This window comes from Anopheles funestus, chromosome X (genome assembly GCF_943734845.2).
Source record: "Anopheles funestus chromosome X, idAnoFuneDA-416_04, whole genome shotgun sequence".
Taxonomy (NCBI): domain Eukaryota; kingdom Metazoa; phylum Arthropoda; class Insecta; order Diptera; family Culicidae; genus Anopheles; species Anopheles funestus.
Genome location: NC_064597.1, coordinates 4,098,455 through 4,125,725, shown reverse-complemented (window position 1 = coordinate 4,125,725; position 27,271 = coordinate 4,098,455). Strand labels below are relative to the sequence as shown.

General features: G+C 43.2%; 3 protein-coding genes and 2 long non-coding RNA genes across 10 annotated transcripts in view; 3 read left to right on the top strand and 2 right to left on the bottom strand.

The window, feature by feature from the left end:
* LOC125765402 (uncharacterized) overlaps window positions 1-21,818 on the bottom strand; it is a 99,180-nt gene extending 77,362 nt beyond the window's left edge. Inside the window, exon 1 of the long non-coding RNA XR_007418553.1 lies at window positions 21,679-21,818. This is a non-coding gene — a long non-coding RNA (uncharacterized LOC125765402). The remainder of the gene's footprint in view (window positions 1-21,678) is intronic.
* Window positions 1,636-9,781, top strand: LOC125765208 (glutamate receptor ionotropic, kainate 2-like). 3 transcript variants are annotated; one of them, XM_049430127.1, is made up of 9 exons: window positions 1,636-2,989; window positions 3,061-3,233; window positions 5,148-6,173; window positions 6,248-6,454; window positions 6,531-6,892; window positions 6,966-7,390; window positions 7,467-7,582; window positions 7,754-7,903; window positions 9,377-9,781. In XM_049430127.1, exons 1-9 carry the CDS (start codon window positions 2,836-2,838, stop codon window positions 9,659-9,661), a joined length of 2,898 nt encoding a protein of 965 aa, XP_049286084.1. In that variant the 5' UTR covers window positions 1,636-2,835; the 3' UTR covers window positions 9,662-9,781. The 3 variants fall into 3 exon arrangements, with proteins under 3 accessions (XP_049286084.1, XP_049286093.1, XP_049286080.1); XM_049430123.1 differs by lacking the exon at window positions 7,754-7,903 and adding an exon at window positions 8,535-8,684 and having other exon boundaries at window positions 1,637-2,989; XM_049430136.1 differs by lacking the exon at window positions 7,754-7,903.
* On the top strand, window positions 13,375-21,879 carry LOC125765405 (uncharacterized). The gene is made up of 3 exons (XR_007418555.1): window positions 13,375-13,621; window positions 14,610-14,984; window positions 21,763-21,879. It is a non-coding gene; the product is annotated as an uncharacterized LOC125765405 (long non-coding RNA).
* A 210-nt stretch (window positions 21,880-22,089) lies between these two features.
* On the top strand, window positions 22,090-22,463 carry LOC125761072 (uncharacterized; the record flags this gene model as incomplete). The annotated part of the gene is made up of 1 exon (XM_049421871.1): window positions 22,090-22,463. A coding segment is annotated over one exon (372 nt), but the record flags the coding sequence as incomplete, so codon positions are not given.
* Window positions 22,464-22,802: 339 nt separating this feature from the next.
* LOC125765181 (E3 ubiquitin-protein ligase HECW2) overlaps window positions 22,803-27,271 on the bottom strand; it is a 75,604-nt gene continuing 71,135 nt past the window's right edge. For all 4 annotated transcript variants that reach the window (XM_049430119.1, XM_049430099.1, XM_049430113.1 and 1 more), the window contains one exon: window positions 22,803-27,182. In XM_049430119.1, coding sequence (XP_049286076.1) covers window positions 26,372-27,182 — 811 coding nt within the window. In that variant the 3' untranslated portion in view covers window positions 22,803-26,371. The remainder of the gene's footprint in view (window positions 27,183-27,271) is intronic.

Sequence of the window (27,271 nt, the reverse complement as noted above, 5' to 3'; positions counted from 1 at the left end):
CAGAATCCAACACCGTTGACCGTTGGTGCCGTCGGCATCTAGTGAAGTTGATACATTTATTAAGAAGTCGGTATACATGGTGAGAAATGAAAGCAATCATCGTGTGCATTCACATACACACATACAGCTACATGCCCGCCTCCAGAAGCAAGAATCAATCAAAGAGCACGTGCAGTACAGTAATAAAGCAAAGGGCGGTTAAATACACAATCATTGAGGGGATTTGGAAGATCGACAAAACAGGGTAATAAAAGTTGTTGATACTTCCGTGTTCACAGGCGATGCAATCTTTGATGTGTGTTTTTTTCCGTTTGATACCCAATATTGGTCCCATATCTTACAAACAAAAAAATATCATTCTCTTCACACATTATGAGATCATTTCCACTAGCATGCGTAAACCTTAGGGCATGCGCAGAAGAATTGACCGGTTGTTGACGGCGTGGAAAATGTATTTAATTGCTCAACACACAAAAAAAAACCCCAAGACGCCATACCACGCCACCACTGTGTGAAGTAATCGGCATACTGAGCCGAAAATATGTCTCGAGAGTGTGCGTACACTGATGCAAACAAGAACGCATGGACTACCCACGAGACAGATAAGTAATGGTACTCTTGTGATGTGGAATGTACGAAGGCAGGGGGTTTCGGACAAATCTTGAGATGTTATTCAAGATATTGGGGAAAAACATTACTCAGACTACTCAGATTAAAGACTCTCTGGGCTATTCCGCAAACACTCCACTTCCTCTTCCACTTCCACTTCCACTTCCAGGACTTCCTCGATTTCTCTCCAATGCCTCAAAATTGCATCAAGAATCTGTGGAGTAACAGTGTCAACAACAATGCTCCTGGGTTACTCAGGTTCGCTCTAGACGACTCAGATTACAGACTCTCTGAATGATTCCGAAAACACTCCTCTGATCCGGACATCTTCGGTTGCTGTGGAATATCCCAAACTACATCAAGAATCTGTGGAGTAACAGTGTCAACAACAATGCTCCTGGGTTACTCAGGTTCGCTCTAGACGACTCAGATTACAGACTCTCTGAATGATTCCGAAAACACTCCTCTGATCCGGACATCTTCGGTTGCTGTGGAATATCCCAAACTACATCAAGAATCTGTAGAGTAACAGTATCAACAACAATACTCCTGGGTTACTCAGGTTCGCTCTAGACGACTCAGATAACAGATTCCCTGGATGACTCCGAATAAACACTCCACTGATCCGGACTTCTTCGATTATTCTCGAATGCCTCAAAATTGCATCAAGAATCTGTGGAGTAACAGTGCCAACAACAAGTGTTCCTAGATTACTCAGGATTGCTCCAGACAACACAGATTACAGACTCCCCAGACTGCTATGAACTTCTCTATTTATTCTGTTCATTATCAGAAGCATCATTCTTTTGCCATAATAACTTCAGTTTGTATGTCAAGACGGGTGTCTAAGATGTTCCAAGGATTTGCTTGTCTTCCTGTACGAAATCCATCAATTTCCCGAAGTAACTTGTTCAATTTTTGAGTACTTTTACAAAGAGAGGAAATGCTTAAGTTTTCCCATGAAGTTCTTCACAGATTTCCCAGCAGTATACTAATTTTTTTTAAGAACGTACCTTTGAAAACTTCCATAGTGTTTGTCTCCTAACATGTGTACATGTTCTTATTGCAAATGTTATCAAACAAATATAAGTTACAAACAACAAACAAAAAAGATTATGTTATGCCCAACAAACCCTGCATTCTGTACATTCTTCAGCGCATCATCTTCAAAACAACAGTTGCATGAAAAGAAACGCTAATATAAACAGACACAGTGGTTCTCTCTCTCGCTTCACCCCTTTCCTCACGCTTCAACATTTCTTTTTACTAACCATTAGACGGAAAATACTTGCACCGAGCAAGAGCGGACGCAGCACAGACGCCATGTCATGTGGATTTTTGTTAAAAATATATTCGCGGCCACACAAACTAGTGGGCACGGTTTGCCGTACGAAGCGGCAGTTGCGTTAGAAGCACCTCCACGTTCTAAGAAAGTCACAGAAAAAAAAGAAAAAGTAACAAGGGAAGAAATTGTGTTGGAAGATGTGACACACTGTTATACTGTGACATACTGTTCGTGCACAAATGGATAAAATTGTCATTAAAAAAAGGGGAAAGAAAAGTTGTATTTAAAACAAAATACAGCTTTACACTCAGCTTGGTGTGGAGAATAAGTAGAAAGAAATAAAAAAATAAATAAGAAAATTAAAACCCACTATAAGAAGAATGTCTTCCCTTACGATCAAGTGTCCCACAGTGCCGCCGTGACACAGTCACCATCGTGCACCATACCCCAATTCGGCGGGGATGCGTAATGTTACGTCGGGCAGACGACGGCCGCAAAACACCGCGCAACAGTTTTTCGACATCAAACGTACGCACGTCGCAATTGGTTTCGGACGTTGCCGGTCGTTCGGTGTGATGTACCCGTTGATTAGGCGAACTTTTTACCTTTTGCTATAATTTGCTATAATTTGTTTTATTTTTAAAAAAGTAGTGCAAATACAATTGTGACATTGATTTAAATTTCATTCATCCAACGGTGACGGTGAGATTCGGAATGCAAACAGAAAGAAAAGAAAACATCACTTCGTAGTGACGGCTCGTGTTTTACATCATACAGAAGAGTGAGGGAAAACAAGCAAAACAAAAAACAAAGTGTGACGTAGTGTGAAGCATTAATTATATACATTTGTCAACCATCAATCTGTCAAGCCTTGTGACGGCTCGAGAAACAGCAACAATACTCTTCAATAAAATTCGCACTCAACGCATCAAACAGGCGCAATGGTAATCCCCAAATTTCGTTGGAAAACTTCACTCCGAAAGACTGGTGTATGGTTACCCATCGGTCTACTATTGCCGCTTCTTGCCATACACCAAGCAACTGTCGCGGCTTACCATAGTGATCTTGATGAAACGGTGGAGCACATTAAAATTGGTAAACCTTTTTTTTTGGAGAATGGAAATTCGTATGTCTTCACTTCGTGTGAACTCCCCAATTCCTTGCAGGTGGATTGTTTGATGGTGCCACCGAAGATGCGGAGCTCGCATTCCAGTACGCGGTCGAGGCGGTCAACAACGAGAAGTTGTCGTACTCCAACTATCAGCTAGAGGCACAGGCAGTGCAGGTCAAATATGGCGACCAGTTCGATGTGTCAAAGAAGCTCTGCGGCTTGCTAAAGGTAAGTGCAGAAAAAAATAGTAAATGCCCAAATGAATGAACCCGAACCCAAAAAAAGGATGAGTTCAAAAGTTATTAAAGTTGGTCGAATAAAATCAAATCAAAATGGCGCGCGCGCGCGAACTCTCTGCCATTATGTTTTTTGGCGGGAAACCTCAGTGCACTTTATTCGGATAAAATGGCACGACTAACCAAGTGTCATTCATTCATCCTACATAACCCTTATCGGATTTGAATTACCCAGGTATTTCGATATACAGTCAGTTTATTGGAAAACATTCCTACCAAGAACGTGTGTGAAAAGCGAAAATAATTCGGAATACTTATTACCTTCATTCCATTCAGTCCTTTGCCCCACCTAATGGAGCGCAAACTAAATAAATCTCTTTTAATATCGATCGCCGTATGCAATAAATTTTTTTGCCAACCCATCGCAAATGTTTGGTACGTGAACAGCTTTGGAAATGTGTTTTATACTACCTTATATGCATTTTTTTTTCATTGCTCTCCGTTTTTTTTTTTTGACCATTACACCATCAACCGATCAGCACAATTTTACACACGACTACGAGTAAAGTCAGCGCTTGAAGTTGTTATGAAATATTTATTCATCCCATCCATTGCCTTTCCTGGTAGAGGCGGGAGAAGGGCATCTGGGATGGCCACCCTGCATTTGCAATCGTTTATGAGCACCAGCAGCGTAAACAGCTGCTAACGTTAACGGGTCTAACCATCAACCGGTACGTCCAGATCATCGGTCATTCCCTGCCCAGGTCAATCTCTGGTAAATATTTAGTCCATAACCATACGAGACCAGGGTGTTTGGCCGAGATGGAATGAGTTCGTGAACAACGGACAAGTGGTAGCAATTTTCCCCGAAATGGTTACCCCACTACACCCCAAACCGGGGAAAGATGGATGCACCTCGTTGCTTTACGATGATACGATTCTAAAAAAAAAAGGAAAAACACCCCTTAACCCGGAACGGTTTGCACGCCATTCCGGGTCATAAAATTTTCAACAACAACCACACAAAAAAAACTCCACTGCGCGAAAGTTATGGGGTTTGATTTGCTCTTACCAAGAGCTCTCGCCTGGTTCTGGACTTGTCGATTGGCTGTGTAAATTGATATTTTATCGATAAAGTTTAAAGTATGTGTGTGTCCAAACGGAGCTAAAGGAGGGCTCGTAAACTTCACTAAATGTTTGTGCGGGGTGTATAAAAATAAGATATTAAAAGTTAGTTTACTAGCTGGTGATGCGCTTTAAAGATAAGATTGCACTTTAAAGAAGTGCTTGGAAAGTGCATTGAATCGTTTTCATTCGTGTTTTTTTTTTTTTTTTTGAAGACGAAGGACGAAGACGATCACTAGCTTAGATAGAACAAATGTAAATCCTCTCGTAATTTGTGTTTTAGGGTGCGTACTAACTACATCAATATAAATTTTTATTATCAGAATAGCTGCCATGATTAATAGCAGTTAGAAGCTTTGAAATCTTCTTGAAGAATGAAGTCTCATGAATACCTTGGAAATTGCAGATCAATATACCGATAAATACCGAAGTTCCAACCCAAAAAGCAAACTCATTCCCATGCGAAAACTCAATGTCCAAAAAGGTACCCAGAAGTTCTTGAAATCCTTGAAATTTGGGTTAATTTCTCAAATAATTGCCATCTAGGCTTCTGCCTTTGGAAATGTGGATTAAGACTTCGTTTGGTCAAACCTTGATCACTTCTCTAAACAAAAGTCTCTTGACAAAAAGACTTGGACAATCAACTCACATCAGAGTTCAGAGAGAGAAAGAGTTTTAGACAGACAGACTTAATAAGACAAAGTGATCATCATTAACGTCCAGCTTATCACAAAACAAAAGATTCAATAGTATGGATTCATTCGTTTGGGATTCTTTCCAGACCGGTGTGGCCGGTATCTTTGGACCATCCTCGCCAAAATCGGCCCTGCACGTGCAAAGTGTGTGCGACGAGAAGGAGATGCCACACATCGAGACGCGCTGGGACGCATACACGAAGCAGCCGACGCTGAACCTTCACCCTCATCCACACATCATGGGTCGTGTGTTGCTCGATCTGGTGGTAGCGTTCGAGTGGAAGTCTTTCACCATTTTGTACGAATCCGGCCCATGGTTGCCGAGTATTGCCGACCTGCTGAAGATGTACGACCCGAAAGGTTACACGGTGACCGTGCGTCAGCTAGACCTACGGTTGAACGGTAACTACCGTGCAGTGCTACGGCGCGTTAAGCTATCCGAGGACAAGCGCATCATACTTGCCTGTTCGATAGATTCGATGCCCGAGGTGTTGAAGCAGGCTCAACAGGTAGGTCTCCTGACGGATCACCATCAAATCATCATCACCTCGCTGGATCTGCATACGATCGATCTCGAACCGTACCAGTACAGCGGTACCAACATCACCGGCGTACGTTTGATCGATCCGGAGGAGGATAAAATTAAGCAGGTGGCCGACTTCCTGAATGCGTCACAGATTGCCAAAACGCTCGAACTGCAGGATGGACTGAATCCGGCAAAAATGCGAGTCGAGACGGCACTTATGTACGATGCGGTGTTGCTGTTTGCGGAAGCACTGAAGCATCTGATCGGAACCGAACCGGCGCATCTGCTCGAACCGATCGCGCTCAAGTGTGACGAACCGACGACTTGGAAGAATGGTTACAGTGTCATTAACTACATGAAGAGTTCCACCATCCACGGGTTGACGCGCAGCATCAAGTTTGACCATCAGGGGCATCGGTCCGACTTTCTGCTGGACATCATCGAACTCGGACCGGCAGGGCTCGAGAAGGTCGGAGTCTGGAACTCTACCGAGGGACTTAATTTTACCCGCAAAAAGGAACAAACGTTACTCGCGTTTGATGATGGGACACTACAAAACCGTACCTTTAGCGTACTGACAGCAATCGTAAGTTGTTAAACTTAAGAGTAAACAATAGAGGATGCATGCTAACTAGATCGTTTGCCTTGTTTTAACTAAAGTCACCACCTTACGGTATGCTGAAGGACTCACCGGTGAAGCTGACTGGTAATGAACGCTTCGAAGGTTTCGGTATCGATCTCATCCACGAGCTGTCACTGATGCTTGGCTTCAACTACACCTTCATACTGCAGGAGGATGGCGTGTACGGTTCCCTCAACAGAGACACCAAGAAATGGAACGGTATGGTACTTGAACTGCTCGAATGGGTAAGAGAATGAGTCTGGGTTGCCGATCTCATAGCTCATGCTCCAATTATATCTCAATATACTCACTACTTTACAGCGCGCTGATCTAGCTATTACTGATCTCACCATTACGTCCGATCGCGAAAGTGCCGTTGACTTCACGATGCCCTTCATGAACCTGGGTATTTCGATCTTGTTCCGGAAGCCCACCAAGGAACCACCATCGCTGTTCTCCTTCATGTCACCGTTTTCCAAACAGGTGTGGATGTATCTCGGCGGTGCCTATATGATGGTGTCTATGTCACTATTCATTCTCGGCCGTATCTCACCCAAGGAGTGGGACAATCCCTACCCATGCATCGAAGAACCGGAGGAACTGGAGAACCAGTTTAGCTTCAGTAACTCGATGTGGTTCACGATCGGTGCACTCCTCCAACAGGGTTCCGAAATCGCACCCAAGTAAGTAGGGCACATGGTTCCAATATTGAAGTCATTCCGCACAACTATTACTGAACTCTGGAATTTCTTACAGAGCTCCAGCAACGCGTGCTGTCGCCTCGATTTGGTGGTTCTTTACCCTGATTATGGTATCGTCATACACGGCGAATCTGGCCGCCTTCTTAACCGTGGAGCAGGTCGTTTCCCCAATCAGTAACGCAGAAGACTTAGCCGCAGCCGGTGGCACGATAAAGTACGGTGCGAAGCGAGACGGTAGCACGATCAGCTTCTTCAAGGATGCGGAGTACGGTACGTACGCGAAGATGTACCAGTACATGATGGCCAACCAGGAGTTGCTTACCTCGTCCAATCCGGAGGGTTTGCAGCGCGTCAAGACGGAAAACTATGCCTTCCTGATGGAGTCCACCTCGATCGAGTACCTTGTGGAGCGCAATTGTGACGTTACGCAGATCGGTGGACTGCTCGATGATAAGGGTTACGGGATTGCAATGCGCAAGAGTAAGTATTCGGAAGATAACGGACAGTAACCAGTACCAGTAAGTGGATGTTAATTGGCCTTATATTTGGTCACCAGATTCCCCTTATCGTAGTGCACTCAGTGAGGCGGTGTTACGTCTTCAGGAGCAAGGTGTTTTAACCTCACTCAAGCGTAAATGGTGGAAGGAGAAGCGTGGTGGTGGTGCCTGTTCGGTAAGTAACGAGGTCGTCCACCTTGCCCTTCCTGTTCTTTCTCTCTCTCACACACACACACACGTCGTCGAGATGTGGAGCCCATCACAGACATTATCTCCGTATTTCGGGTGTGTCTGTTTCCCTCAACATTCCTATCCTCTCGATGATATAATGGGTGTTCTTCCTCAGAACACGATGGAGGAAGGTGGTGCACTTGCACTCGAGCTCGCAAACGTCGGCGGTGTCTTCGTGCTGCTGATCGTGGGCTGTGTCGCGGCACTGTTCGTAAGCTTCTGCGAGATGCTCTGCGATGTGCATAGTCGCTCGCGCACGCTGAAGGTGGGTCTGGTCCGTCTGGCTCGTCTATTCCCAGTTCTTGCCGGACGGTTAGAATGCATCTTCCGAATAGTTGTACGGCTATCCCCCGGCCATTCAATGCTATATTCCAGCACTGTTCATCCTGGCACCAATTTTTTTTTTCTTCTTTGTGCCATCTGCTTACCTTGATGGTTGTGGTTGTTTTATTATTGAAACGAATGAATAGTCATATTAATAATTGTAACATGAGTAGTGGAAGATTTGCACTAGCCGTAGTCGTAGCGATTGTTTGAAGATCTTATTACCATTAGTACCTGCCGCTGCTGTCCTTCAAAACGTTGCCCTTGTTGCCAGACATGTACAGACAGTAACAAACGTCCTGGTCTAATGCATCTTCCCGTGCGCAAAACTGTCTTTCTTTGTACATTCTTCCCAGGCGCACTCCAGTCACCCCCGCCCTTGTGCCGAGAGCTTGTAACTCTGGTTTGCTTCGATTTGGAAATGTTCAGTTTTTCTCCCTCGCTGACCTCCTACTGATAGCATTCCGACCTTAGCCCACCTTGTTCATACACCAGCAAAAAAAAAAACAGTTTCCAGCATTGTGTTGTGTTCCCCGTTTTACCCCCTTTGCTCAACCCCTTTTTTCCCACAGCAAAGCACTAGCGACGATGGTGCGGAGGAGCTTGACATGGACAATGTGGGTGGTGTATTTTTTGTCCTCTTTGTCGGCTGCTCATTCGCCAGCCTGTTTGGCTGTTGTGAACTGTTCTTCGTCATTGCGCACCGTGCTAGGCGGCACAAGGTAACTCTACACTGCACTGTACTGCTACCACTGTCTACTACTACTGCCCTGTTCGAGCACTCTTCTTGTGTCATGGAGACGTCTGTACTGTATATTAACCTCCTCCCGCAATTGACAGGGTTACGCAATAGATAGGATACAGCAAAACCTTTTTTTGTTACTTCTCATGTTGTAAATAATTCGTTTGAAACATCTCAACTCCACGTTATATAAACAGGTTTACTGATTTGATTTTCACTAAACGGTGCACGCGATTCACTATCAAATTTTGACGTTTAGCAAAGGGTTTTATGTTTCAGTATCAACTGCTGCATTTATCCGTTTCGTTTGCACGATTCAGTAAACTATGTTTGCTGTATTCTATCTATTTTGAAGCCCTGTAAAGCTTCTATAAAAAAGCCATTTTCCGTTTTGTTTTTTTTTACTTACGCTTTGTAATATTTTTTTCAAAAATAGAAGATAAATATTCAATACGGTAAGCTGTTACAGGAAACAGTTTCGCAATACTGTGTTACTGGAGGTTTGTAAAGAATGTTGCTTGTTTCACTTCAAAAATCTATTAACAAATGCATTTTACCTTTGCTTACACTACTACCACAAACGGTTCGGTGCATTATTTGCGTCTTCCGGCTGCCCCCCAAAAACCTCAAACATTAAACTTCTAACCCTACTTTTATCGCGATTCCTCTCAGGTACCGTTCCGAGAGGAACTGATGGCTGAACTGCGGTTTGTGGCCAAGTGCCACGGTAACACCAAACCCGTCCGGCACGGTAAAAGCTCTTCCGCTTCGGGGGAAAACTCACCCGAATCGGGTATGGAATCGGCGGATCAATCGGCCAACTCCAGCAAACATGACATTTCCGGTGGTCGTAACGGTGTGGAGGACGCACCCGTCCAGCATCCCGCACAGCGGAAACAAAATGGTGGAAAATCGGCACTGAACGGAAACACCCGGAAGGGTATGCTTGATGACTAATAGAGATCTGTATGACATACAATATATATTTTTTTAACATAATTAAAACCACATTACTATACACATTGATGGTTGAAAACAAAAACGAAAATGACATAATAAATATAGATAAATTAATAATTTCAATTGATTTTCTTATACCGAGAAAGAAAATTTAGCTTAAAGCTCTTTTCATTCTGGAGAAGAAAAAGCTTACGACACTTGTTTGAATAAACTGTTTGTTATTATTTTTACAATTCAAAGAGCTTTCCAAGGGAAATGGTAAAAATACAATCATTTCTAGACTCCTTTTAAATTGAAGTAAAATATGTGGAACAATTTCTGTCTTTTTTGAGCTTTTTCAGGATGAATAAAAGCTTTCTCAGATTAAAACATTTACGAAGCTTTCATGTTTTTCACTTTCTTCATTCGAAATCTCTGTAATTATAGGAAAATAGATTAAGCTTGCAATGATGTTTGATGTATTTCACATTTTCCATCATAAAATAAGCTGCTGGAAAATCGCTCAGAGCTTTCCATTTAAAGCTCACTCATATCAGGCGAAGCTTTTTTCAGGAAGGAAAAATCCTGTCACAACTAGAAATTTTTTTTAAATTTCAACAACCCTTCGTGGAAAACCTTTCCTTGTAAGCTTTTGTTATGGAGCTTTTTCTCCAAACTTTTCTCCCTTTTCCTTTTCGATGTGCGTCAGATGTCACTAGCAGTATCGGTTCGGTATGAAAACTGTGACATACACAACCGCTCACCGCCTGTCAGGACCGTAGGAAAATCACGTAAACTGATTAAAAATGCTAGGAGCGCCCAAACCAAAAAAAACAAAAATGTCATGCGTCATCATGAGTATGCAAAAGCCTAGGCCCAAACTGTTGCACTTTCCCTGATGATGATGGGTTCAATTTTCCCATTGGTAAATACCTGCTTCGCTTTGACGTTGGTAATTTCCTCGTTCGCTATCCACCGTTTGCTGCTGGAATCAGATGGACAGCACAAGAAGAGATACTTTTTAGGGACACATCCTTTCGCGCAACCAGTGGCAACGTTTGATGGTGCTCGGCTTCCATTCTTGACGCTTGAGTTTGATTAATGAGCAGGCACAAAGCTACCGAATTTTTGTGCGCCTCACACCCTAGCCTATTCGGAAGATATCTAAATGGCGGTTTCTTTTATTTCGCGTCCGACTTTTCCGAGAGAAAATTACAAAAATTTTCTTTCACCAAATAGGGTGAGAAGTATTTATAAATATGCAATGAAAACATTGTCAATTCATAATTCAAAAGAAATTAAATTATTTGCTTGATGACTGTTCCATGCAATAAAAATTTAAATTCATTTTCATGACTTTAATTTCCATATGGGCATAATTCGCTCCGAAACGCTTCCCTTGCTCATAGCTATAAATTTATTAATGGAAATTTTATGGAACTTTTTTTTCATTACGGAAGATTTATCTCTTTTTCCGTTTCGTTTAAATTACGCGTCGATTGTGACAAAAATTTGTTCAAAAACGGCCGACCGGTTTTCTAATTATCATTTACAAGAGATCAGCTTTAAAAGACCACCAATTTCTGAAACCCGGTAAAAAAGATAACACTTAACCCTTATCCATCGTCCAAACTTTTCGTGGTTTGCCATTTCCGTCTTTCGTATTGCTTTTCCTTTTTTTTGCATTTTATCACTTTAAAAACCCTTTTTTGCCAAACATCGGTTTAAAATGCTGCGGTATTTTTACGTTATTTCAATCCTTTTTTCCCTGTTATTTACCTCAAAGCTTATCTCGCTGCCTTTATAAGGTTCGAACAAGTGTTCTACATACCTATCAAACACAGAAACGTGGGCGATACAGTAAGTACGTCAGCAACAACAAGTACGAGAATTATAATTCATCTCCTTCACACGTTGAATCAGAACAGTGTGTATCATAAATATATGATCGCTCGTATTTTTTATCGTCAAAAAATCCAAATAAATACACAATATTACAATCATTTTTCCCCCATCGTGTCTATTTCATACAACTAATCAAAATAAAGTTAAATTTAATCTGTCATCTGCAGAAAGATCTAAAATTCTTCGCATTTGCTAGATCATATTCTTGTTTTGTCGTGATCAAATTGAAATTAATCCACAACCCATATTCCAATTCAAAAACCCTGTATTACATAAAAATTCAAATCTACTGCCTTATAACTACGTTACGCACTGTACTGACAAACACGAATGAAAAGGACTGAAGGTAACTTTCTACATCATCCTACTTACTCACTCGAACGGACAATTTACGTTGTATGATAGTAGTGCGATACTAATAGCCTACAGTAGAAGATCTTCGATCACACCGAATGATAAAAGAGCGGAAAAAGAAACAGTACAGCAAGTAAAATGACGGATAGAAATTAGTGATATGTCATTAATTGATGGATGCTCTCCTGGATGTGACCACTTTTGACGGCGACGACTAATTTACGTCCAAAACAAATATAGTTTTTATGAAGCCAACAAACAACTTTCCACATGTTTCCAACAATGTGCGATTCAAAAATCACAACTATCTCAATCGTCATAACAAACGTACAAACGTCAGATTTGACAGTTTCACTGCTTTATTTACATGGCTTTTTGCTATGTTTCTTTTATGTGTTTGTGTAAGATTAAAGTAAAATAATTTAACTGTCAAATTTTAAGTGTCAAATTCTATCTGTCAAATTTGACATTTGTTTAATCGAACGACGTATTATGACGTTTAAGTATTTTAAATAAAAAAAAGTTTAATTTAAATTTAAAACAAGTGATATAAATGTGACGTATTAGTTAATAATTTTATAATTATTTAATATTTAATTGTCAATAATAATATGAATAATATAATATTTAATTTAATCCCTTGTAACTATTGTCTCTCTTATCATTTCATTGTTTTTGGCAATCAACTGAATCATTCTTTTAATTCACCTTCCTTGCAACTGCACAGGATCCGATCCGTGTGACCTTTAAGGAGTTGATGTTTCTAATTAGACTCAGAAAAAAAGCTAGTAAACTAGTTACAAGGCTACCGAGAGAGAGAGAATGTGACGCTAGGCGAGAGGGAACTGTGTTTGTGTTATTGCTGCACTTTGAATATCGTTCCTCAGCCGAAAGGTGCAATAATCAAGTGAGAAGATTAACACCGAAGGATGGAGGAGAGGAGGGGTGGGGGGGGGGAGGAATGAGAGTTGTAAATCCTGGGCTTCTCGATTGGTTGTAACCTGGTGCTTACGCGAAATGCATCCTGGCAGCAAAAACCAAAAAAAAAAAAAAGAAAAACAGAAAACACCGTTTGGAGCAGTAACAACAAACGCAAAATGGTAAAAAGTCCGAAGCCAAAAGCAAGAAAAACCCGAACCATGTACCCGAACGAATGGTACAGAGCCGCAGCTTCCGAGCTTTCCGAAGGGGAGTGTTTTTTTTCTTTTGGTTTTTCCTCCCAACACAATTTCTGTTTCGGGTAGAGTTTCCCCCCCCCCCCCCCGTGTTCTGTTTCCCCAATGTTTGCCGCTGGAGAGCGTCGGAGAGGCGACGTTTCGGTGAAAGTGTTCGGGTTTTTGGCGCGTGTGTGTCACTGCTGTGTCGCTCGGCGCTTGGCACAAGCGGTCCGGCGGTCAGTCGTTCCGTGTCGGTTGCACGACCCAAACGCACGCTACGCGCACGCAGCAGAAAGGTTGCAAAACGGAGTTCGGGAATCGGGCGTTCGTATCGGTACACGGGGTGTATTTTACGGCGCGTTACAGTGCGGTGCATTCGAAGACGCGCGCGTACCGAGCATCATTCCAGGCGGCCGCGGTCGTTTGCTTCTGTATACACGTGCCGTGCGTTTGCCCAATAACTTTCGGTTTCGATTTACGGACGGATTTGGGTAGTGAAACTTAAAAACATTCAAAAAAAAAATCGAGCGTTCGCGACCCGGTTAACTAAACACAAACCAAGGTTGGAAACACGCAAGTAGACAAATGTGTGTTTGATTTTATTTTATTTTTTTTTTTTTGGTAACTCTCTCTCCCACACTCTTATGGTTTTTGGTTTAGTAAGCCCTAAGCGCGGTAAAACGCTACGAGCACATCATATCAATTAATGTGTCACCCGGGATACCGGCCGTGGGCAACGTAACAAAACTACACTCCTCCACCACGGCTGTGTCGCTCATAAACGCGACCAAAATTAATGTGTTCAGATGTAAGTGCGCGATGTTTGCTTTGCCGATTGCATTCCACCCGCACCCGGGTTGGAATTCCCCGTACCACCAACAAAAACCAATACATAAACATCCTCCCACCCCCTGTGTAGCTAACACACCCCATTTTCAAAGTGAAGGGCACACAAGGGAAAGGAAAATTAGTGAACGAATAATTGCAAATTAGCACTAAGCAGAATGGTAGCAGCAAGAAGAAAGAAAAAAATAAAATAAGATACCCCCCACTTCGGATCGCGCGTTTTCTGTGTCAAGCAGATGCATCATGCCCGGTTTTAATTTTTTTTTTGGTGTCCTTAGCGCCGGACAGTAAAATTGATTTTGTTTACAAATTCGCCCAATTTTATGGCACGTTCTTAAGAAAACGCACACACACACACGACACGTGTTGTGTGTGTGTAGGAGAGAGAGAAGGAGGGGAGGAAAGGGGTTGAGTTTGGCATGAACAAGGGGTTAATATTTTTATTTCCCGCTAAAGGAGGCTAACGATAAACACCGGCAAATCGTTGGGTGGGGGGGGGGGGGGCGGACAGGCGACACCGTGTCACAACCGTTTTCGTGAGAATTTGGGGGTGGAGTGGGAGGTGGGAGCGAAAGGGGTGGATTTTGAAAATAACATCACCTTACTTAACATATTTATGCGTCGTCGCGGGCTACGACACACATTATCGTCAAAATTATCAGCTGCAGTCCTTACAAAAAAATCGTGTTTTTCCCTCGCCGTAGCATCGCGTACCATTTTCTAATCAGTGTATGTGTAAGTGTATGTGTGTTAATAATTCTTGTAAGTGTGATTACGTGAAGTGTGTGTGTAGTGTATTTTGTTTCTAGAGCACGACGAACATTTCGTTGTGCCCAATTGTGTTGTGCCAAACCACGAAATAACAACCAACTATCAACCAACCATAACCTCAACATCCTGAGATAAAACACACAACACCCTAACCCCCCCCCCCCCCCCCCCCATTTTCGAGTGTACTTACGTCTAAGGTGTGGGTGTATGTGTGCTCCGTAGCTGAACAAGCAAAGTTTGCAAATCTCACGCAATCAACACGCTCAGCAACCAAACGTACGAGCAAACACAGCCGAAGCCGCTACACTGTAAGTAAGCTACTTGGTATAGGTCCAACAGCTTCAACCACCCACTCAACTCCGCTCATCTCCCCCCCCCCCCCCCCCTGGGGGGGCGGGAGCCTTTTTTTTGCAAGTCCTTGTTATACATTTACCGCCTCACAACGCCACCACCGTGTGTGTGTGCGCACATTGCAATCCTTGCCCTGCACAAGCGTGTCCGTACAGGCATACAAGGCGTTTGGCCAGCGTTTCGACCGCTATGTAGGTCATGGTCTCGACAGGAGCCGATGCAACTGACGACAGCATGCCCGAGATATTATGGCGTCGACGACATCGTTCAAAAACCAAACCCCTGCCTGTCTGCGTGTATTTCTATGTAGCTGTGTGTGTGGGCATGTTTGTGTGACACACCTCGTCCTCCCTCCTCCTCCCCACCACCACCTCTTCCACCCTTGTGTATGTATGCAACGAACGCATTCGGGACAAACGGAGTGACCTAGTGACTCTGACGTTGCATCGGGCAAATCTCTCACACACACACATACACAAACAGACGGGGTCATTTGCCTGCTGGAACTGGATCAAAGATGGAGGCGCACGGTGTCTGAAGGCGCCATACGCCTTGTAAGGACACTCCACAAACCATTAAGCCAGGAGCATTCGATTGTACCCCGATTGCATACTCCTGGTGGCTGATTCCATATCCTAACCGAATGGCATCGTACGGCCAGTGGGTACCAAACAAACAAGGTTGCCGAATTATTGCCGAAAAATGTAATCACACTAATGAGAGCGAAAAGCGAGCAGGAATCGGACAAGATTCCAAGAAACCCCCTTGTCCCTGGCTAATGTGACCCAGGCAGTGGGGGCCTTGTTAAACTGCACACAAATAAGCTGCCAAGCAGCTGACGGTGGTGGTGGCTCACTTGTCACGCGGAATGCATACATTCGGGCAAAAACCAAAAAGTGCAGGGTTTCTCACCTCGATGTCTCGGCATGCGTAGGCATGCGCGGAATTGAATCAAAACCGTTCGATTCGTTCCAATCTTTGGACTGAGTGAACGAAATCTGCACAATAGAATTATGAATGGTGATTCTTGAATCCGACTCCGACTCCGACGTATAAAAACCGGAGTATACTGCGAAGTATTAGCTCCGGGTTAATCCAGATTTAACTCTGGAACTTCGGATTAATCCGGATTTAACTCTGGAACTCCGGATTAATCCATATTTAACTCTGGAACTCCGGATTAATCCGGATTTAACTCTGGAACTCCGGATTAATCCGGATTTAACTCTGGCACTCCGGATTAGTCCGGATTTAACTCTGGAACTCCGGATTAATACGGATTTAACTCTGGCACTCCGGATTAGTCCGGATTTAACTCTGGAACTCCGGATTAATACGGATTTAACTCCGTAGTAACTCCGGAGTAACTCCGAAGTAATTATTCTGGATTACTCCGGAGTAACTCTGAAGTTTACTCCGGAGTAACGCCGAAGTTACTCCGGAATGTCTCGGAGTCGGACTACTCCGGAATGTTTCGGAGTCGGATTACTCCGGACTCCGTGGAAAATTGAAGATTTACCCATCAAACTTTCTGGATAAAAAAATATATTATCCACTATGTTATCAAATTTATGTCCTTTTTCAAGGATTGTTTGCTTTACTTGGGAAACCCTGTACAACATCATAAGACGCAATTCACACTCTTGTTTTTTTATTCTTCTTGTTTCAAACTTTCATAAACCAGATATATTTTTCCCACGTTTTAATAAGGCATTCTGCTGCCACCTGGGAGCATTATGGAGTATTTCCAATCCTTTCCCTTCCCCTCTCTAATTCGTCTCATGAAAAACAACAACGAATATATTGCAAATGAACAGCAGTTGTAACCTGTGTGTGTTGCAATGCCACTTTTGCCTGATGGAATTTTGGGCAGATGTGCGCAGTCCTGCCACTCTATCTTCAAATATCCCTGAACTGAAACGAGATGCCACCTTACCCATCTCACTCACACTCGCGATGTGAGCTGAATACGAGCAAATGTAATGAATGCTTCGGTTTTGTTTTTTTTTTGCTCCACGATGGAGGCGCCCCGTCCTTTGAAGGTTTCGTTTTGTTGTTTTAAGTGTATCCTGAAGGTTTTGATTGTCTTTCCAATATACAATATAGAAACATAAACACACCTCGTTGTTGTTGCTTCAGTTGTCAGATTGGCTTATGATTCGCTAGCGACCCGGTCACGGTATGGTTCTTCCTAATCTTCTGTAATCGACGGTCGTCTGTCCCGAAAACCCTGACATGCAGCAAAGATGGATAACCTAAATCATCCCAGGCCATCAGTTATCGAAGCACCCGGTCAAGAAGTGGGCAGACAACCGTTTCTTTACCCCACCAAAACCCAAGGACCTTCCATTTTGCCCATCTTTGTGCCCAACCCATATCGTTAAGGATTTCACTCTGCTCAACTGGCTGCGACTGTTACCCACTCACCTCACAGTCACAGAAGCACAGACAGGCCAACAAAAAAAAGCTCCCTCTTTCTCTCAACTTTCGCCTCCTGTAACATGGAAAAAACTGATGGGCAGAAAGGTTATGTCTGTCTGTGTGTGCCTGTTACCCATCAAAACCGCACGGAATGAAACACAACTCCACGGGTGGGTGGAAGTTCAGCTTCCGATGAGCTGCGGAAAGGAAAACCAGTGTGCCAACATTTTGCACCGCCGATGGAACAAATTTAAAGGATTCCGTTTTTATTAGCATAGATATCGGGTAAAGGTGCCCCAGCAGCCCACAGCATGGCAGCGAAAGCACTGCATGAGGCCTGGAACCACCTACTTGGCTGGGCGCTAAAGGCCGAAAAAGGCCAGGAGATGAGAGGGCGTCAACAGCTTCTGCTATGACGTGGGTTGAATAAACCATCATCTCGACCTGGTCCGGTTCGCTGTTTGCGCCGGTCTCCGCCATCCTTCAAACCGGAATCTTATCGTATACCGGGAGCGCATTTTCCGAGCCGAATGCCCATTCACAGCCGAAACAGTGAAGCGCTGAATGAACATCCAAGGTTTGCCGTATACCTCCGCCCCACGGGTTGGGATACGTATCTGTTTTTCCTACGTGTATTTGTATGTCGGTCCGATGCCTTACTGGTTTCTGGAAGGGGGTAGCGAAGGTGCACCAATGTCCTACTTTTACTTGCGCCAACGAAATGTCCATAAAACGTGACACACAAACAGAACTCAACAAGCACACACACCGAGTGTAGTGTCCCCCCATCGGTAAAATATTGCTTTTCAACCATTTTCCCTTTCACACACCGAGGAGAAAGTGAGAAAGAGAGAAAGAGAGAGGGAGAGAGAGTTCGTGAAAAGCGATAACCGACTGTGCGATAACCTTGGCGTTTGGTGAGAATTTCGTCGACATCATCGTCTAGCAGGAGGCAAGCTTACAGGTTTAACTTTCCCCCCAAAAACCGTTCTGAAAGTGGAGAAACTACCCTCCCCCCCCTCCCTTCCTCTTTCCCCCCCTCCACCTCCTTCCCTTTTTCACCTTGTTGCAATACTACAATAAACCGGCGAACCAATTCAATGCCGGTAAGATGGCCGGCAATCCCTGTTCGGCGTGTGTGGGTGACTGTGTGGAAGTGTGGGTGGGTTTCTGGTAAACATTTACCCCATATGCCAACATGGGTGGTGTTTTTTTTGTTGGTAAAATTTTGTGTAACTTCATCGAACTCTAGATGTGCTGATTTCGACAGCTTTCTTTAAGGGGGTGTGAAAAGGGAAGAAAATGGGGAGAAAAGGGGGGGGAGTGTTAAGATTTGCTGCTCATGAAGGACATCTTCCAAATTTAATTTGGAAGTAGATGAATTGTTGACGTTGTTTCCAAGTCAAACATGGTGAACGTGTTTGCGGGGTTCGTACACACTGTTACGATAAATCTAAAACCACGAATTTCACCCCCCTCGGGGGTTGGAGGTGGAGGGTTAAAAAGGGGTTAAAGCCGGGTGACGTTCGAAACATTATTTGGACTTGATTAAACATTCCGGCAAACAACGTTTTTACCAACACTCTCTTTCTCTCTCTCTCTCTCTCTCTCTCTCTTGCTTTGCTTCGAATTGAAGGGTGGAAATTGGATCTTTCATTTTCATATTCGACGACATGACGTGTCGGAAAATTCGTTTCATTTAGAGCTTTTTATTCTAACCTTCTACCCCAAAAGAAACAGACAAAAAAATAAGACCACCCAACCACACTGCTAATCAGTTTACGATGCAAGGGGAAAAAACTATGCCAAAAATCAACGAGACGATGGCGACAAACGACACACACATTTACGGGTAGTGTAATTCAAGAGCGATAAAAATCAATTCCGCTCCAATACGACGTACGAAAGTTCGGGGTTTTTTTATTGCGAGTGAAGGAAGCAGGGAAGGATGTGTTATCAGTCGAGACTGGTATGGTTAGGAATCGTTACCATTCGTAACGCTGCACTCAGCTGGTAACACATGATTGATGCAACGGTGTGAAATAATATCAACTCGTAAAGTGTGCTACAAGTGGTACGATTTGTACCTTTCCTTTTTTTTCTTTTTGTCTTCTCCCCCGAAGGAAAAGCTTTTTTTTCTTTTCCCTTTGGTGAGTTGTTTAAAGACTTGCACTTGCAACACGTGTCGGAAGCACTTTAAGCTTTAAGCAAAACCAATCGGAGCAGCATATGTTAATTTCGTACTTATACAGTATTGGACAAAACATATGCAACTGATTTTGTACTTTACAAAAATAGCTTGATAAACTTAAAAAATTCACAACATTAGTTTTCAACATTTAACGGCAACGGTCAATGTAGGTTTTGTGCAAAATGCATTTTTAAAAAACTGAAAAAAATAATCCATCTTCATATCCGCAAGAACAAGTTCAAAAAATGGCCCAGGATAGCCTCGGATTGGAACTCAAAAAGAAAATAATCGATGAATAATTTTGTGACAAATCCCGCTTAAATAAATATACCACATCAAGACTGTGAGGAACAGATTGGGTCCTATTCACCGAATTGATGGAATTATGGATCGTTTCATGTACAATAACATCCTCAAGGACGTGATGCTACCATATGCTGAGCAAAATATGCCAATAAATTGGATATTTCAACTGGCTAATGATTCTAACCACACTGCCGCAGTGGTTAAGCAGTGGTTTAAGGATAACAACATCTCGGTATTGGAGTGGCCACCGCAGTCTCCTGATCTCAACCCGATCGAGTACCTGTGGGATATCTTTAACCAAAGAATCAATCGTGATCCTGTGCGAAATAAGGACCAACTGTTTGAGGAAATCCAAAACTCCAAATAATTCAAAATTATTTTTGCTTGATTTCCATTTTTCTCCATGAGATAAACTAAAACTATGTTTGATTTGAATGTCTATAAGCATTTCATTTTAAAATGTCGAAATGAAAATATTTCCTGAGAAATTAAATTGGAGTTGTTTTGTCCAATGCTGTAGATACAAAATTCGCCTACTGGCATAATTGGATCACCATACTGCAATTGTACCAATTATAGCAATTAATTATTGGGGCGGCCCGGTGGCTTATGTGATAAACGGCACCGGCCCACACGGTAGGACTGGGGTTCAAATCCCATCCGGATCGTCCTTCCGTAGCAAGGAATGACTCTTTGGCTACGTGGTAAAATAAGTCTCGTAAGCCAGAAATTAGTGATGGGGTAATCCGGAGTGGAATCGTGGATCCACTCCCGACTCCGCATATGAAAAATTGATTCCGACTCCGACTACAAACCAAAATTGACTCCGGCGAGTCCGGCCGAGTCCGGATGAGTCTGATCGAGTCCGATAGAGTCCGGTCGAGTCCGGTCGCTATATAAAACTTTTTGAGTCGTATGAGTAGATATTGAAACCCTCTTCCTAGTGATCCAGAAGAATCCAGAAGTCCAGAAGAATCTGATGAAGAGCAGGTTACCGCTCTTTTCGTGCCTCAAAGCAGCCAAACAGAACTCTAAAGCAACATTTAGTCACCAAAACACGCGCTCGGGAAATGTATGACCGAGGTTCTGACGAGGTGAAAGAGTTGCGTTCTAATGGATGACGAACTTTTTGGGCCAAAAGGTTGCCACAGCACAGGGTTGATGTCTCCAATAAATATAAGTACATTTTTTGCTGACAAAATGGAAAGCAATCTGCATTTGTGGGCTCAAAACACGGTTTTTTTTAACAAATCAAACTATCAACTCAACAGCTTGTAAAGATCAATGTCTGGAAAAGTGTTTTCCCTTTGATTAAGGCTCATAAAAGGCCCATTTAAGTTCTGACCAGGTTTTTGGCAAGTTGGCACTACAGTCTGGTGGAGTTACAATGGTACACCAAAAATAATGTCGAAGTCTTCGACAAGAATATGAACCCATCGAACTGTCCAGCTGCAGAACTCACATATTATTAAGAAGAAAAAAATTTATCCGTAGATAAAAATCATATTTTTTGCAATTTTTATTGAAAGAATAGTAAAAATCCTTTCCATTGATCTAAGAATTATATTTCCACGTTGAAAATTGCCCGTTTTACAGCCTGTAATGAGTGACCGAATTCTTAAATGAACAGTACTTTAATTGGGTCGCTTGCGTCAATCATTAGTTAGAGTTAATACAAATTTTGAAAGTATTATTTGGAATTTTAGTAGAAGAAAAAAAGCAATATTACTTACTTGAAAATGATCAGCACACCACCCGGCTTAACATCTTCCTATTTGTCACTCACTTTTCTCTCACCCGTTTTCTCCATCTTACAGTAACCACATGCACACGCACACAACCGAGCGCGAATGACACCGGACGCGCACAGTGACGGTCACCCGAGTACACCCGACTATGGACGCCATCTCGCTGAAGGGTAGCAAAACCTGGCCATCAATACTACAGCGTATCGACGCGAAAGGACGTACGTATAGTTTCGTCGTGCCGACGATCACCACGACACCGGTCGCCCTAGCACCGACACCAGCACAGCGCGACACGGCCAAACCACACCAGTAGGTTTTCCCTCTTTTTTCTATTCTTTTCTTGAATATAGTTAAATCTAGTCGATTAATTAATTACGATGATTATTCGTGCACTAATCACCAATTTCTTTCATTTTCATTTTTTTTTTGGTTTTTGTTTCGTCCAGAATTGCTGCCGTTGGTCGACCTGCGGACGGGCATGAACCGGCCGGTAGTGCACCGACGGTATCGACCGCAACAAATGGTGGCACCGGCATTATTGCGAACGTCACCTGCAACGAGCACGGTTGTCTGTCCGGACAGGCCGCAGCCAAAGCGTCCACCCTCCGTCGCCACTACTATCCGGAAGGTTCGTGGGGTTGGCTGGTGCTGATGGTCGGTACACTGCAGGCCATCCTTAACCATGGTGTACAGCTGTCCGGACCACTGTATCTACTACCGGCAGGCGAACGTTTCCATCAGCCAGCAGTCAACAGTTGCGGTAAGTAATCTGCCACACGGGGTGCACACAGGTGTCGTACCGCATAACCCAATATCAAGATGCCCATTTTCAAGGAACAAAGAAAAGCAACGCTCACGTAACGATCCTCTATCTCCGCTAACGATTGAACGATTTGCTTTGTTGTCCGTGGTACGATTCGTACGAGTACCCCCAATACACTAGTAACGGGGGACGTCAAAAATGACAGGAAGATTATATGTTTTTTTACCACCGGGTTACAAGCGTTACAAGCATTACAGCATCCAGCTGGGGTAACACACACCGAGTCGCTTTTGATCCCGTTTCGTTCGCTTTACAGTGGAACAAACACACACACACTATCCGGGTATTATTATCCATAGCTTTTGCAACAAGCAATTTGCATGTTTATTATCATGTTTGTGATTTTCTCCCGTGTGTTTGTTTTTCCTTTTTGCTGTTGTGTGTATATAATACTACCGCCAGGCCCTTCCTTCGGCCCCTTTAGTCTGTGTGTTACGCGACGCGGTTCGCCATATTTGATTTTAACCATTTCACATATGTGACAATTCATACTTGTGTGTTTGTATATATATACCGTATCGAATGTCGTACTGAGTGTATGTGCATTTTTTTCATTTTTTACGCTTATTCAATCTCAGTTTTATATCTCTTATTTCATTGCTAAAAACACCCGCACTTTACGTTTCACTTTCACAATTTCACGTTTATACTACTCTGTACTAGTGTTTCAGTTTCCGTTCTTCATACTTTGAAATATGATGAAGCGTGCAATAAGAAAGCCACACAATTCGTAACAAATCAGACTTTAAATAAAACCACTTAAAATATTAGTGCCATTTAAGTGCGCACACACACACCGACAACACTTGCCCTGCATGTCATTTTGCTAATAAATAAATGTCTTTTTTCTTTTATCTTTTTTTTTGTCACTTGTAATACTGCTCTTCCTTATTATGTGACCAGCTTGAATATAAAATATGAAAAAAACAAAAATTATAATTCCAGTTTTGTTTTGCTTTGTTTTGTAAACCACGTGTGTGTTACTAAGTGACAGCAATTAAAAGGAGAGAGTGAGAAGGAGAGGTTTTAGAAAAGGGGGAGGGGTTACGGTGTACACTGCCATCACTAGCCTTAGCCCTTTCATCTGTGTAATGGCTTACGGCTTTTTGTTTGATTAAACTGCCTTTAAAAGAAACACAAAACCACCTTCTTTACGTTTGATAAAGTTTCACAGATGCTGTTCAAAAGGTTAAGAAGTGATTAAACACGCACACGCACCGAAACAATAAGAATCATTTCAAAACTGACGCCGTAATAAAAATCGCGCTTACTTAAAGTACGCTTCCGTCTAGAAGCTTCACCGACGCGAACCGAACTGACACTGATCCTTCACCGTGCGCACAAGGAACAATGTGGTATTCAAGCATACACAAACTAACAAAAAAAAATTAAGCAACCGCACAGGTGTGCAGAGTTGTGCGTACATCTGTCGGTATGCGTTATCGGCTGATCCGGTGCTGCGAGCAGCGCATGGTAACGTGTATGGCTTTGCCTTCGGCTAACGACTACTAACGCAACACGATTAAAGCATCAATGTAATCGAACCGTATCTTCCGTATGGATATCGTTGCGCGTGTAATTATTCTATGTCTTTCGCTCGCTCGCTCGCTCTCTCTTTTTCGCTTCCACGTTCGCACTTTTTGTTACGCTCCGATCATTCCACACACGGCACATAGAACGATTGCAGATTTTGATGAAGCTGCAAATGTGATTTTGTATTACTGTTTTTTTTTGCTGTTGCTGTCTTTTTCTATCAAATATTCTAAACTGATACCGACATGAGGGTGTGCGTTCATAAAGATAGTTTTAAAATGTTTCCTTTCCTCTGTCGGTGTGTCACCGGTTCCGGTTCCCCTCTGCAGGACACTATACGGATGCTTTGGTAAAGAGAGCATGAAACGCGACTTACGATTTAGTGTTTTTTTTTGTTCTGTTCGTGTTCTACTTTGGTAAATTACGCACGTTTTCCCGTACTTTTTACCATTTAAACGATCTCCTTTTTGCTATAACGCTTTTTTTTCTAGCAGCTTTTGATGAAGTCATGGCTTCTGTTGGCCCTCTTACACCACTATAGTGAAGAAACGGGTATTGATCCTATCTACGTGCGAGAGCGAGAGATTACAAACCACCTTCCACCGTACTAAGGCGACAATGCTGCTTCCGTACGTCCTTCTTAGAGCGCTTAGTGCAAAATTTAAGAGATTTTTGATTTTCAAGCTTCTTAAGACTACAGTTTTCATTTGTTCGTTTTCTTACCCCTTTAATGTGGGTGTACTGTACCAATACACAAGCTGGTGTTTAACGTTTTCCCCTACTGTATTACAAATACGATTTACTAACACACGTGTGTAGCAAAAAAAACATATTTTTGGAGTATGGAAAACACGCGTTTTCCCTTCGTCTTAAAAAACTATTGGCAAACTTTAAAAGCTGCACCCCGTTTCGTGCCTGGCTGACTGGTATGGGTTGTTGTGCTGTTTGCAGTAATTTTATTGCATTCACTATGCATTCCTTTGGATTAAGCGCAGCCAATCTTTGAGTGTGTGTGTGGGTGTGTGCTGTGATGGTGTAAAATTTAACATTAGTTTTCATTTAATCTACCGCCCTCCTTCCACAGTCTATGCCACAATGCTAAACCCTAATTTACCCTACGCCGTTTTGGGGGGCTGTAAAGTTTCATTATTTAAATATGGCGCCCACACGTACTGCGAAAGAAAGCAGGGATGTATATATGTGTGTGTTTGTATAAGAAAAAGAATTAAAAACCCTTTCATTCATTCGTGTGAACAAAATTCACGCACGGCTAATCGCTTTAAATTAGAAACTAAATACATGCCGCACCAGTTTTTGTTTCTTTTTTCTCTCTTCTACACGCAACTATCAATTATCGAGCTCGGTGTTCGATTAGCTCGGCGATCAATTAATTTAAAATGCATCCGTTTGCGTACACATTTACATATCGCTTAACGCATTTACGGCAAGAGTGGTTTTTTTAAATAAAACAAGACGTGACAAGATGTTAAGCCGAGATAGGGCTTAATAGGGCTGAGCTGTTTTGCGGGGGGGAGGGAAACAATAAAACAAGAACCCCACAAGCACATGAAAGGATACCGCCGGGCAGGCAAAACAACTAGCTTACAGTGACAACATTATCTGCTGCCCGGTAGCATAGCGTACAGACAATTATGGTGGGGATAAGAAACTAGAGAAAAAGTGATCGAACCCTACATCTGTCTAACGATGCCTGCCGGCTGGTTGGTCACTCGGATTATAAAGCGGAAGCAGTAACATCATTAGTGATGCAACGCTTGAAGCGCGCTTCCGTAAATGCATTTGCAAAAAAAAACCGTGTCCGGGATTCGCGTGCGAATCCCACGCGCGATGTTCTTTACTTTCCCCTTAATCTAAAAGCACCCGATGGCACATTTGTAAAGAACTACTCTGTGGGTGGCTACTGAACATTACTTCAATTCCTGATACGGTTTTAAACAATTTCTGATCAATCGCTTCTTTTTTTTTGCTCTATGTCTTTTGCTGCTTTCCAATAAATCAGAACACTGTTTGATACGCATATTAAAAATACAGTGTTTAATTATACTGATAAATACCCGCGCGAGTAGTGTGGTCTACACTGAAAACAAAACAAAAAAGAAATAAGTAACCAACGGCCTCCAAAAGTAACGTTCTTATGTTTTGTAATAAAAACCAAAATCATTAGTTCAACAAATGTCAAATGAGCTACAAACAAAAACAAGTTGTGTGTAGACCTTTTGAAATAAATATGCATAAATATCTCGCATCGAAACAAAACAAAACAAAACAACAAGAGTGCCTAAAAACGGCTCTACCGCGCTCTTATTCGATGCCGAATGTGTTCGTTTCCTCGACGGCCAGTATAAGCTTCTCGTACAGTACGTCCGGTGTCGGGTACGGTGGCAGTTCCAGCCGGTTAAAGCACGTGTGCGAACGGGGCAGTGCATCCGCACTGCCCCACTTCTCGATGCAGAACCGGCGCAAACCGTTCGAACCGCGCAAACCAACAAACCCATCGTGCGGGATGCTGGACGTGCCGGTGACGAACTGCAGCAGACGTAGCCGCTGCTCGTTGCTCATGCGATCGATCACCACCCAGAACCACATGATGACATGGTGCGTATCGTGGTAGCCACCGCGGTACTCCGTGTTGCCGCGCCAATCGTGCACATCGATCTCGACCGTGCCAGAAATGACGAGCTCGAGCTCGCTCGCATCAAACACCGACACGAGCCGATGGTCGACCACCTCGTTAAACCCACGGACCAACCATTCCGTTTGCTCGAGTACGCCCCGCTCCAGCCGCCACTTGATGATGCGATCGAGGTAGTCGCGCTTGTTCCGCTCCGACACGGTTATGTTGCGCCCGTTCGGTTTCAGCTCGATGTCGATCGACGTACCGTCGGAACGTTCCTCGGTGACGGTAAAGTTTAGCCCGAGCTCACCACAGTTGTCCATGTTGTTATCGCGTATCCACAGCAGCGACTGGTGGAACGAGTTGTCCAACGATTCCAGATCACTCAACGAGACGGGCAGGCGCAACAGTGCCTTGTAGAATGGGCGTGTAAAGAACGCATCCAGCAGATACTGATGCACTAGCGCAAGTCCTAGCACGCGACCAGCAAAACGATACCTTTGGTTGAGAGATGGAAAAAAAGAGAGTGAGATTGAGAAGACGTCTGGAATCTGGAGAAGATGTCTAGAATCTGGAGAAGATGTCTA

Bases quoted from the DNA above. Each gene is read 5' to 3' on its own strand.
- LOC125765208 (XM_049430127.1), top strand. From the start codon at position 2,836: ATGGTAATCCCCAAATTTCGTTGGAAAACTTCACTCCGAAAGACTGGT. The intron at 6,893-6,965 runs GTAAGTAGGGCA...AATTTCTTACAG, and splicing joins GGTTCCGAAATCGCACCCAA to AGCTCCAGCAACGCGTGCTG. The intron at 7,904-9,376 runs GTGGGTCTGGTC...GATTCCTCTCAG, and splicing joins GTCGCTCGCGCACGCTGAAG to GTACCGTTCCGAGAGGAACT.